Consider the following 12,467-nt stretch of genomic DNA (forward strand, 5'->3'; position numbering starts at 1 on the left):
TTCAGTGGTCTCTCACCACCTTCATCGGCAAAACTGACACAAGGCCTTGGGCTCTGGACAGGCGCTGAGTTCACAGCTTCGCTTTGCCATGACTGTCAAAAGTTGGAGAGAGTTCCAGGCCAGTGACCCTCTCAGTTGAGACTCGGCCTCGCTTCTCGTCCTGGTTTGGACAGATATTCAAACCTTCTTCCTCAAGAAATTGGTTGGTTGTAGTAGACTACTGTATTGCGTTACATCCTTGCCACAGCACATTTTTTGTGTGTGAAATTCGGGCTGCTCTCCCCGGGAAGAGCTCATCGCCACAGGACAGTGTCACACTGTTTCCCCTTTCCGTGCATACGTGTGTATGTGTTTCCATATCCACTGTTTTATATATAATTTTGCCTGAGAAAGGCAACTCTTTGTTGTCGCAGTGAGTTCTTTTACATGCGCTCCACAAAACTTCGGTTTATCGTCTCATCAAATGACTACCAATCAAGGTCTTGCAGAAAGGATGGGGACATATCGCTTCTGTTAAAAAAAAAAAAAATCGAGACTGATATTTTTCCCCTTTGAAACACACCAAACACGGCTCTTTGTTGATTCAGTTGACAACTGTTTTGTGCAATAATCAAATACACACAAAGTAAACAGCACTACGAAACGAGTTTTTGTTCATTCTTTCCTTGGTGAGGAGCAATCAGCATTCTTTCCTTGGTGAGGAGCAATCAGCACTTTATTCTTTCCTTGGTGAGGAGCAATCAGCATTCTTTCCTTGGTGAGGAGCAGTCAACATTTTATTCTTTCCTTGGTGAGGAGCAATCAACATTCTTTCCTTGGTGAGGAGCAATCAGCACTTTATTCTTTCCTTGGTGAGGAGCAATCAGCACTTTATTCTTTCCTTGGTGAGGAGCAATCAACACTTTATTCTTTCCTTGGTGAGGAGCAATCAGCATTCTTTCCTTGGTGAGGAGCAATCAGTATTCTTTCCTTGGTGAGGAGCAATCAGCATTCTTTCCTTGGTGAGGAGCAATCAGTATTCTTTCCTTGGTGAGGAGCAATCAACACTTTATTCTTTCCTTGGTGAGGAGCAGTCAGCATTCTTTCCTTGGTGAGGAGCAATCAACATTTGATTCTTTTCTTGGTGAGGAGCAGACAACATTTTATTCTTTCCTTGGTGAGGAGCAGACAACATTTTATTCTTTCCTTGGTGAGGAGCAATCAACACTTTATTCTTTCCTTGGTGAGGAGCAGTCAACATTTTATTCTTTCCTTGGTGAGGAGCAGTCAACATTTGATTCTTTTCTTGGTGAGGAGCAGTCAGCATTCTTTCCTTGGTGAGGAGCAATCAACATTTTATTCTTTCCTTGGTGAGGAGCAATCAACATTTTATTCTTTCCTTGGTGAGGAGCAATCAGCATTTGATTCTTTCCTTGGTGAGGAGCAATCAACATTTGATTCTTTTCTTGGTGGGGAGCAATCAACATTCTTTCCTTGGTGAGGAGCAATCAACACTTCATTCTTTCCTTGGTGAGGAGCAATCAACATTTGATTCTTTCCTTGGTGAGGAGCAATCAACATTTCATTCTTTCCTTGGTGAGGAGCAATCAACATCAGCATTTTATTCTTTCCTGGGTGAGGAGCAATCAAAATTCTTTCCTTGGTGAGGCGCAATCAACACTTTATTCTTTCCTTGGTGAGGAGCAATCAGCATTATTTCCTTGGTGAGGAGCAGTCAACGTTTGATTCTTTCCTTGGTGAGGAGCAATCAGCATTTGATTCTTTCCTTGCTGAGGAGCAATCAGCACTTTATTCTTTCCTTGGTGAGGAGCAGTCAACATTTGATTCTTTCCTTGGTGAGGAGCAATCAGCATTCTTTCCTTGGTGAGGAGCAATCAGCATTATTTCCTTGGTGAGGAGCAATCAACACTTTATTCTTTCCTTGGTGAGGAGCAATCAACATTTTATTCTTTCCTTGGTGAGGAGCAGTCAGCATTCTTTCCTTGGTGAGGAGCAATCAGCATTATTTCCTTGGTGAGGAGCAATCAACACTTTATTCTTTCCTTGGTGAGGAGCAATCAACATTTTATTCTTTCCTTGGTGAGGAGCAATCAACACTTTATTCTTTCCTTGGTGAGGAGCAATCAACACTTTATTCTTTCCTTGGTGAGGAGCAATCAACATTTTATTCTTTCCTTGGTGAGGAGCAATCAACACTTTATTCTTTCCTTGGTGAGGAGCAATCAGCATTCTTTCCTTGGTGAGGAGCAGTCAACATTCTTTCCTTGGTGAGGAGCAATCAGCATTCTTTCCTTGGTGAGGAGCAATCAGCATTTGATTCTTTCCTTGGTGAGGAGCAATCAGCACTTTATTCTTTACTTGGTGAGGAGCAGTCAACATTTTATTCTTTCATTGGTGAGGAGCAATCAGCATTCTTTCCTTGGTGAGGAGCAATCAGCACTTTATTCTTTACTTGGTGAGGAGCAGTCAACATTTTATTCTTTCATTGGTGAGGAGCAATCAGCATTCTTTCCTTGGTGAGGAGCAATCAGCATTCTTTCGTTGGTGAGGAGCAGACAAAATTTGATTCTTTCCTTGGTGAGGAGCAGACAACATTTGATTCTTTCCTTGGTGAGGAGCAATCAGCATTCTTTCCTTGATGAGGAGCAGTCAACATTTTATTCTTTCCTTGGTGAGGATCCTTGGTGAGGCATTCTTTCCTTGGTGCAATCAGCATTCTTTCCTTGGTGAGGAGCAGTCAACATTTTATTCTTTCCTTGGTGAGGAGCAGTCAACATTTTATTCTTTCCTTGGTGAGGAGCAATCAGCATTCTTTCCTTGGTGAGGAGCAATCAGCATTCTTTCCTTGGTGAGGAGCAATCAACACTTTATTCTTTCCTAGGAGCAATCAGCACTTTATTCTTTCCTTGGTGAGGAGCAATCAGCACTTTATTCTTTCCTTGGTGAGGAGCAATCAGCATTCTTTCCTTGGTGAGGAGCAATCAACACTTTATTCTTTCCTTGGTGAGGAGCAATCAGCATTCTTTCCTTGGTGAGGAGCAATCAGCATTTCATTCTTTCCTTGGTGAGGAGCAATCAGCATTCTTTCCTTGGTGAGGAGCAATCAACATTCTTTCCTTGGTGAGGAGCAATCAACACTTTATTCTTTCCTAGGAGCAATCAGGACTTTATTCTTTCCTTGGTGAGGAGCAATCAGCATTCTTTCCTTGGTGAGGAGCAGTGAACATTTGATTCTTTCCTTGGTGAGGAGCAATCAGCATTCTTTCCTTGGTGAGGAGCAGTCAACATTTTATTCTTTCCTTGGTGAGGAGCAATCAACACTTTATTCTTTCCTTGGTGAGGAGCAGTCAACATTTTATTCTTTCCTTGGTGAGGAGCAATCAGCATTCTTTCCTTGGTGAGGAGCAATCAGCATTCTTTCCTTGGTGAGGAGCAATCAGCATTCTTTCCTTGGTGAGGAGCAGTCAACATTTTATTCTTTCCTTGGTGAGGAGCAATCAGCATTCTTTCCTTGGTGAGGAGCAATCAACACTTTATTCTTTCCTTGGTGAGGAGCAATCAACACTTTCTTCTTTCCTTGGTGAGGAGCAATCAACACTTTATTCTTAGCAATCAACACTTTATTCTTTCCTTAGTGAGGAGCAATCAGCATTCCTTCCTTGGTGAGGGGCAGTCAACATTCTTTCCTTGTTGAGGAGCAATCAACATTTGATTCTTTCCTTGGTGAGGAGCAATCAACATTTGATTCTTTCCTCGGTGAGGAGCAATCAACACTTTATTCTTTCCTTGGTGAGGAGCAATCAACATTCTTTCCTTGGTGAGGAGCAATCAACACTTTATTCTTTCCTAGGAGCGATCAGCATTCTTTCCTTGGTGAGGAGCAATCAACACTTTATTCTTTCCTAGGAGCAATCAACATTCTTTCCTTGGTGAGGAGCAATCAACACTTTATTCTTTCCTAGGAGCAATCAACATTCTTTCCTTGGTGAGGAGCAATCAGCATTCTTTCCTTGGTGAGGAGCAATCAACATTCTTTCCTTGGTGAGGAGCAATCAGCATTCTTTCCTTGATGAGGAGCAGTCAACATTTGATTCTTTCCTTGGTGAGGAGCAGTCAACATTTTATTCTTTCCTTGGTGAGGAGCAATCAGCATTCTTTCCTTGGTGAGGAGCAGTCAACATTTGATTCTTTCCTTGGTGAGGAGCAATCAACATTTGATTCTTTCCTTGGTGAGGAGCAGTCAACATTTTATTCTTTCCTTGGTGAGGAGCAATCAACATTTGATTCTTTCCTTGGTGAGGAGCAGTCAACATTTTATTCTTTCCTTGGTGAGGAGCAATCAACATTTGATTCTTTCCTTGGTGAGGAGCAATCAACATTCTTTCCTTGGTGAGGAGCAATCAACATTTTATTCTTTCCTTGGTGAGGAGCAATCAACATTTGATTCTTTTCTTGGTGAGGAGCAATCAACATTCTTTCCTTGGTGAGGAGCAATCAACATTCTTTCTTTGGTGAGGAGCAATCAACATTTGATTCTTTCCTTGGTGAGGAGCAGTCAACATTTTTTTTTATCTTAAATTTTTTAAACACTCAGCGATAGAAATAAGCGTGGAAGGTCTTAGTTCCCTCTGTCTGTCTGTATTCCACTGTAGAACTTGACGAGAATTATATCATGCATGTGTGTGGCCTGAGACAGAGAGAAATCATGAAAGAGAGAGAGAGAGGGGGGAGAGAGAGAGGAAGAGACAGAGAGAGGGGGGAGAGAGAGAGGAAGAGAGAGAGAGGTGGGGAGAGAGAGAGGAAGAGAGAGAGGGGGAGAGAGAGAGGAAGAGAGAGAGAGAGAGGGGGGAGAGAGAGAGGAAGAGAGACAGAGAGAGGGGGGAGAGAGAGAGGAAGAGAGAGAGAGGGGGGAGAGAGAGAGGAAGAGAGAGAGAGGGGGAGAGAGAGAGGAAGAGAGACAGAGAGAGGGGGGAGAGAGAGGAAGAGAGAAAGAGAGGGGGGAGAGAGGGAGGAAAAGAGAGAGAAAGAGGGGGAAAGAGAGAGGAAGAGAGAGAGAGAGGGGGAAGAGAGAGAGGAAGAGAGACAGAGAGAGAAAGAACGCGCTCGCGCGCGCGTGTGCGCGCACACACACACACCCACTCTCAACGCCACACATTGACACAGAAATGTAGTTGTATTACACGTCCATGCCCGAGAAAAGCGAGCGAGGGAGAAAGAAAGAAAGAAAGAGAGGGAGAGAGAGAGAGAGACAGACAGACAGACAGACAGAGACACAGACATGGACACAGACAAGAGCTTCAGCAAAACACTACACTCTTGTTCCAGACGAAGTATCATGCTCAACACACCACACCACACCACACCACACGGACCGCTCGTTCAAACCTATCAACTGACTCAATAGTTTGTCCTGTATGAAAAGCGAAATGCAATATCAGCGATAAAACAAAAGGCAACTGCTGAATCTATAAAACTTTTTTTTAAAGTCTATAAGATAACAGCAACAAGTGTGGGTTGTAAAATGACTCATTTTGATCAGCAGTATCAACGTTTCAAACCATGGGTTATTCTCCAGTCCCTGCAAACGAACATATGATTTGAAACGTTGACACTTCTGATCTTACTCTTCTTTTACAACACACTTTTTTGTTCTTCTTTTTTTAACGACTTTTTCCACTTCAAATGCAGTATCATCACAGACCCCCCCCGCACCCCCCTCCTCAGGTCTGGCCTACCTCAAAGCCACAGTTCTTTGCACCCAACACCACCTATTGTTTAAAACAACAAAACCAAAAACAAAAACAAAAAAAACCACCAAACCAAACCAAACAAACCCCCCCCAAAAAAAAACCCCAACCCCAAACCAACCAAACAAAACCCCCCCAAAAAACACGAGTCAAGTGATTATCAAAACTAATGAAAAGAAAACATGCACAACCAAAGTAGCCCAGCTCAGCACGCACTTAGCGTAATCTGATAATCACATGTCCTGTAACGGTTCATGCACTGAGGAGTACTTGATGTACAGCAATAATTAATAGCAAGCGAGTGGATCGGCTGTACATTGCGTTCAGGGTCTTATAGCCAGGGCTAAGAGCATTAACACACAACTACATGGTCTGCTGGTGATGATTTTTTTTCTTCTATTCATGATATAATAGAAAGGCGTATACATACACAACGAAGGCTGCTCCACAGAGGGCAAGATGGAAGATAGGTAGTTTGGTAAGAGAACAGAGGGTAAGATGGAAGATAGGTAGTTTGGTAAGAGAAAAAAAAGGAGGAAGAAGGGGGTGGTGGTGGTTTGTGTGTGTGTGTGTGTGTGTGTGTGTGTGTGTGTGTGTGTGTGTACGCACACACGCGAAACGTTTGCGTGTATATGTGCACATGTTTTTGAGGGACGAGTAAACTTTGAGAGAACGAAAGAGCAGGAGAGAGAGACAGACAGACAGACAGAGACAGAGAGGTGTGAGGAAGAAAGAGTGAGAGAGGGAGGGAGAGGGGAATGAAAGGTAGAGAGAGAGAGAGAGAAGGTGGGGGTGGGGGAGATCGGCGGAAGTGGGTGGAGGGGATAAAAGTGTGGGGGGAAGGGTTCAATTAAATTATGTGCAGAAACACCAGTTCTGCCAGAAAGTGGTACTTGTAATGGTAATGCAGTGGCGGTAATAAGAATCTAGTCATCGCTCACACCAAACTGTCTGCAGTCACTGCGGTTTTCACTGCGATGCTCACGCACTTGAAGGCTGTTGTGTTTTTTTGTCACTCGTGTTTCATGTTGAAACAGCCATTTACAACAGTATTCCACAACTCTATGATCAGGAGGCGATGGGCGGGAGGGGTGGAGATGGGTACGGGCTGTCCCTAACACTGCATGAACGTCATCTCCTTCTCCCTTCACTCTGCCAAGAGTAGCTGGAGCGTCGCACAGAAGAACTATTCATCAGATTCCACCAGGTCTGCCTGTGGTGTGTCAACAAAGCCTGCGTCCCTGCTATGGTTATCCCGTCCATTTTACAATGTTGTCAGTCCAGCGGTTTTTATTTTCTCTTTTTCTCTTTTTTCTCGTTCTATCTTCCCTTTCATCTCCCAGCCTCATCAGGGCATTAGAGATTTGTACAGGATACATTCAATTTATTCTACATTTCACAAACAGAAGATACATTAACTTTATTCTAAATTTCACAAACAGAAGATACATTAACTTTATTCTAAATTTCACAAACAGAAGATAAATTAACTTTATTCTAAATTTCACAAGCAGAAGAGCAGAGGTACATTACTATTAGACTGCGCGGAACCACAAGTGCAAGTTCGGAGATACTGATTTATTTACTGAAGCACTTTCAGCGTTTCACATTCTTGAGGTTTTGTCAGAGAACGTGTCTTTTGACTGGAAGCTCTCTCCTTCGTTGCACCAAAGACTCTGTATACCAAAGATCCTATAAACCATATGTATACACGGTCTTTGGTTGTACACAGCAACTGTCAGGGGAGCAAACATGTTCACTGTTGTGCCGAGTTGTACATTCTCTCCACCATCAAGCGAGAAAAAACAAACCCCCCAAAACAAAACAACAACAACAAAAAAACAAACAACAAAAACAAACAAACAAACAAAAACACCAACCAACAAACAAAAAACAAACAAACCATGAAGACACAAAAGATGACTTCATTGATCTTAACGAAAAGTACTTTGGCCAGAGGAGACCCTGTCTTTGGGGCTGTGCATTGTTCAGAAATATTCTTCCTTTGCATCTCCGTCATGGGGTGTGACAGGCATCATAAACCTTATGACGTGGTCACGCTACTCGCCCGTTGAGCGATGGAACGACAATATAGTCCATCATATCAGCAGCGAAAGAAAAAGAGTTCAAGGTGACATACTGAGAAGGTCAAGAGCGCGATACACATCTTCCAGAGAACAGTTTGTCGGGTTCACAACATCAAGTGCATAGTCTCCTGAAGTCATCAAAGCATCCTCTGCAGGCTCACACCGTGACGAGAAATCTTTCTTCTGAATTCTTTCCACACTGATTTCGACGTAGCTCGTTTCCACAACGACACCGTAATTTCTTGCACACTGCACATCTATTCCATGTCCAAGCTGTCTGGGTCATGAAAGTCGGCACCTTTGACATTAGTAATGCAACTTTACTTATGAAAAGCCTGACAGGAAACGAATGATGAGCACCCAAATGCAGCTCTCAGTGGGCACTACTCGGGTATGCAACCTGTAGTGCAAATGACTCCGTGTTTATGAAGCGCTTACAGCTTGCTTTCTGAGGGAGGGTGCTGTTTAAGTAGGTATATTCAAACCTATCAACCAAGTCATTTGACTCTGTTCTGTGACACGAAAGACATGGGTCAGACGGCCATGATGTCCTGCCAGTCTTCAGACTCCACGTTGGCTGTGGTGAGGAAGGTCTTGGAAGCATCGTAGTTGTCACCACACTGAGCGTTGTCCACGGTGCTGACTGTGGCCGTGGTGTCCACCGCACTCTGTACGTCTCTCTCACCGTCCTCGTTGCCTCGGCCACTGGTGCCGGTCTCCGGATTGCTGCTGGGGGTTGGAGCGTGCTCATTACCTGTTGGTTTTCGCTCACTACCAATGGGGGTGTGTTTATCGGGTTTGTGTTCACTGTCAGTGGGTGTTTGTTCGGTGTCAGTGATCGTTCGCTCAATGGGTTTACGTTCTCTGTCGATGGGTGTGTGCTCATTAGAGCTCTGGTTTGTTCCTGACCGAGCCAAGGCTCTCGAACTGTCAGCAGACGAAGTACCCCCGACAACAGCCTCTGAATCTCCCTTGGCGTCATTCTCTTTCTGGGGGGTCTTTCCGGCAGCGGTCTGGTCACTGCTAAAGATGTTCTCTATCGAGGTGTTGATGCTGGAAAGTTCTGTCATTGATGTGTTTGCTTGGTTTGTTCTGTTTTCGTTGTGCTGTGATTCCGCGGTTTGATTACCGTCGATGAAGGGCATGTGGAGGACCACCTTGCTGTCTGCTGTGACGTTTGCAGTCAAATGTCCGTTCGGCACCCCTTCTTGTTGTGCTGTATCGTCACCTGCTACACCAGGGTGTTGTGCTGCTGTGTCTTGTTGATTTTCTATTATTTTTGAAGTTGGTTTTGATGCCACCGAGTTGCAGACACTCAAGCGATTTGAAGCAGGCTCTTTGTGAGAATCATCAAGATCCATCCCGCTTCCTTTACTCTCTGGAGTGTGACCCTCTCGTATAACGGAGTCTGATTTGGGTCCCCGCTCTTCTGTGCTTTCTCTCTTATCTGTGTCTTTCAGCGTCGTTGCTGTCGAGCCGTCAGGGAGCTGAGTTTGGTGATGGTTTCTTTCTGAATGACGCGCGGCAGGAGACACGTGACAGTTCACCTGTTGCTGGGCAGGTTCGCACTGCTGCTTCTCCGCAGCTGTCACGTCACTGTCAAGTTTTACAGAGTGAGCGACATCAGCTTTTACAGACCGCGTGGGATCTGACGTTGACACGTTTCTTCCGGAGGAGTCCTTCATCCGTGGATGTGCTTCACTGCCCTCACCTTCACTCTTCAGGGGTCCTGGCCCGCCAGTCAAGGACAGGGAAGCGGGATGATGATTCAAGCTGTTGGAATGACTGTCGTCCGTTTCAGTGTTTGCTGCTTCAGCACCAGAGTCTCCCTGCGCCGCCCGCAGTGGGTCATTGTCCTGGAAGAGAACGCCATTCTCAGCGTGACTGTCCACACATGGCGGGGCGTGCTCCCTGTCTGTCTGAATCACCTCCAGGTAGGCGTCGTACCGGGGCAGCAGCCGGGCTCTGTTGTCCGCCGACATGGGCGTCTGGTCGTTTCTCACGTGCACAGTTTCCGTGGCGGCGGTGTCGCTCAGCGGACGGTGGTACTCGTCAGTGGAGTCCACCAGAGAGACCACGTCCGCTTGAAGCAGGGCCAGGTTGTCGGCAGCAGGAAGGGGAACAGAGTCCCGTGCAGCGGCCGCCTTGTGCGAGTCCCTGTAGGTGGTTCTGTGCACATCACTGTGCAGGGGCAGTCGCTGGATGGTCGGCGCCAAGGTCTGCAGGGCAGGTCCCATGGGGTCCACCAGTCTGGACGAAGCGTCCACTGGTGTTCCCGGAGAACTCATCACGTCGGAATCGCCGTGCTCAGATTGGTTGGAGGTGGGACTGAGGTCCATGGCGCGACCTTGGAAGAAGGTGTGATGTCGGGTGAAGGCGGGCAGCGTGACCAGAGACCTGTCCAGTCCCTTCCTCCTGGGGACTGAGGGCCGTCTGTCATGTGGCCTGTTGGCTTCCCGAGCCTTCATGAGCACAGCTTCACCCGGGGTGGGCTGGGAGTCGCAGGACAGGAAGTGCGCGGGGGCCATGGCGGTCATCTCACTGATGTAGGACAGGGCGGCGAAGCTCCTCTCCCGCCGGCAGCGGTCCAGACGAACCTCGTGGTCGAAGGACAGGTTCTGCTCCACCACCGTGGGAGCCCCTGTCTTGTTGAGCACGAGGAAGGAGTCCCGGGCCGCCCCCAGCTTCTGGTTGAACTTGTGGGGGCTGGTCTGTCTCTGGCGGGAGGGCGGCTGATGGGGCCTGACCCCCGTGCTGTGCAGCAGGCTGCCCGACAGAACCAGGTCCTGGGACGGCGGCAGGTGGTCTCTGGCGTTCACCGGGAACGGCCGCCCGTCCCGCGCCACGAAGGAGATGTTGACTTTCTGGCGCGGGCTGACGCCTGTCGGGGAGTTCTCCAGCCGCATCACGTTCCAGGCCTGCCGCTGGCGGTGCCCGGGGAAGGGGTTGAGGTAGGCCAGGTGGCGGCGCCCTGGGAGGCCCACGGGTATCTTGTCGCCCATTAGACACATGCTCTGGTGGTGCAGCGGCTTGTCCCGCGTGTAGGCCGTCATCAGGTTGCTGGACTCCCGCACCAGGACGCCCCCTGCCGGGTCCTGAGCCCCCGGTCTGTTGTCGGCGGCGTCTTCACCACCGCCACCACCACCACCACCACCACCGCCAACAACCCCACCACCACCCCCAGCGTTGCTCCCTGCTCCAACAGGTCCCGTCCCCGCCGCTCCGCCGTCCTCCCCTAGCGAGGACTTGGACCTGTCCTGCCTGGACACGAAGCTGGGAATCAGGTCCTGCCTGTGCTCGGCCAGGGTGTCACCGTCGAAGCTGAAGTCCGCTTTGGGGTGCAGCTTGAGGCGGAGGCGGTCCGCGGTGACCCGGGGCGCGTCCTTGACCCGCCGCTGCTCCCTCAGCTCCCGGATGAAGTGGCCGATGTTGGGCGGCGGGAGGATGCCGCCGTTGCGGGAGGAGGTGTCGGTGGCGGTGTCCCCCTTCACGTCCGGCTGGTCTGCCAAGTTGGGCAGGCTCTTCTCGCGTCGCCACACCTACAACAGAACCCATCCAACATCTTGAGGATCACACATAGGAGAGGTGGTCTGGTGCTAATGCGCCCGACTAGGTCAAATCAAATCAAATTATGGTGCTTAGAATCTCGCCGACCACTAAGGCCATCTCAAGGCTATCGCCACGTTAGTACCTACTACAAGTCGAGGTTAAAATTAGTCACCGCTTTAAACTTTCCACTCAAAGTTTAAAAACCTTCCATAGTTTAAAACCTTCAAATCTGATTAAAAATGTTCACTTCTTTCAAGAAGTCCATCAGCGTCCACGGAGGGACATGACGAAACAAAGTCTTCAGAGAATCCGCCGTGTAATGTGTGTGTCTAACGTCATGCAGATCCCAACAGTCAAGGAGCATGTGTTTCACGGTGAGAGGCTCATCACAAGGAATACATCGAGGGGCCCGACTAGATAACAAACTGTCTAGGGCTTCCTCGCCCTCTAAGAGACCTTGAGTGGACCGAGGACCCGTGTGCTGCATGTACTTAGCGCACGTAATAGTGCCTACGGCAACAAAAGGCCTATCACTGTTGTCAAAATCATGTAGAAAACTACTTTGATAAGAAAATGAGTTTACTTGCAGACAGAAACAGAAAAGGAACCGTGTGGCGCTGCACTGTGGCGACGCGCTCTACTCCAGGAGAGCAACCCGAATTTCACACTGAGAAATTCGTCGTGATAAGAATGAATTAATACAAATATACTCAGACTGAGTGGAACCCTGTGTGAAGTCATCAACGTTTTCTTGTCAGTGTCTTTTTTGTCGTTGGGAGAGTGCATTCTTTGTGGTACCACCATTTGACAAACACATATCTGTCTGTCTGTCTCTCTCTGTCTCTGTCTCACTGTCTGTGCCTGTCTGTATTTCTCTCTCTCTCTGTCTGCTTGCCTCTCTGTCTCTATGTGTTTCTATGTCTGTCTGTCTGTCTGCCTGTCCGTCTGTCTGTCTGTCATGCCAACAGAAGATGGTTCGATTCATATGTAGCAACATCCCCTTGCCCAATGTGTGGCGAAAACCCATAAGATAAAAATCATTTCGCATTTAACTGCAAAAGATACTAAGAATTGCGGAAAAAAA

The 12,467-nt window shown here is 47.5% G+C and overlaps 1 protein-coding gene across 1 annotated transcript in view; it reads right to left on the bottom strand.

Moving 5' to 3' along the window:
• Window positions 1-5,881: 5,881 nt before the first annotated feature.
• LOC143298234 (uncharacterized) overlaps window positions 5,882-12,467 on the bottom strand; it is a 25,576-nt gene continuing 18,990 nt past the window's right edge. Inside the window, exon 2 of the mRNA XM_076611039.1 lies at window positions 5,882-11,373. Coding sequence (XP_076467154.1) covers window positions 8,368-11,373 — 3,006 coding nt within the window. The 3' untranslated portion in view covers window positions 5,882-8,367. The remainder of the gene's footprint in view (window positions 11,374-12,467) is intronic.

The sequence above is a fragment of the Babylonia areolata genome, chromosome 23 (assembly GCF_041734735.1).
Source record: "Babylonia areolata isolate BAREFJ2019XMU chromosome 23, ASM4173473v1, whole genome shotgun sequence".
Classification (NCBI taxonomy): domain Eukaryota; kingdom Metazoa; phylum Mollusca; class Gastropoda; order Neogastropoda; family Buccinidae; genus Babylonia; species Babylonia areolata.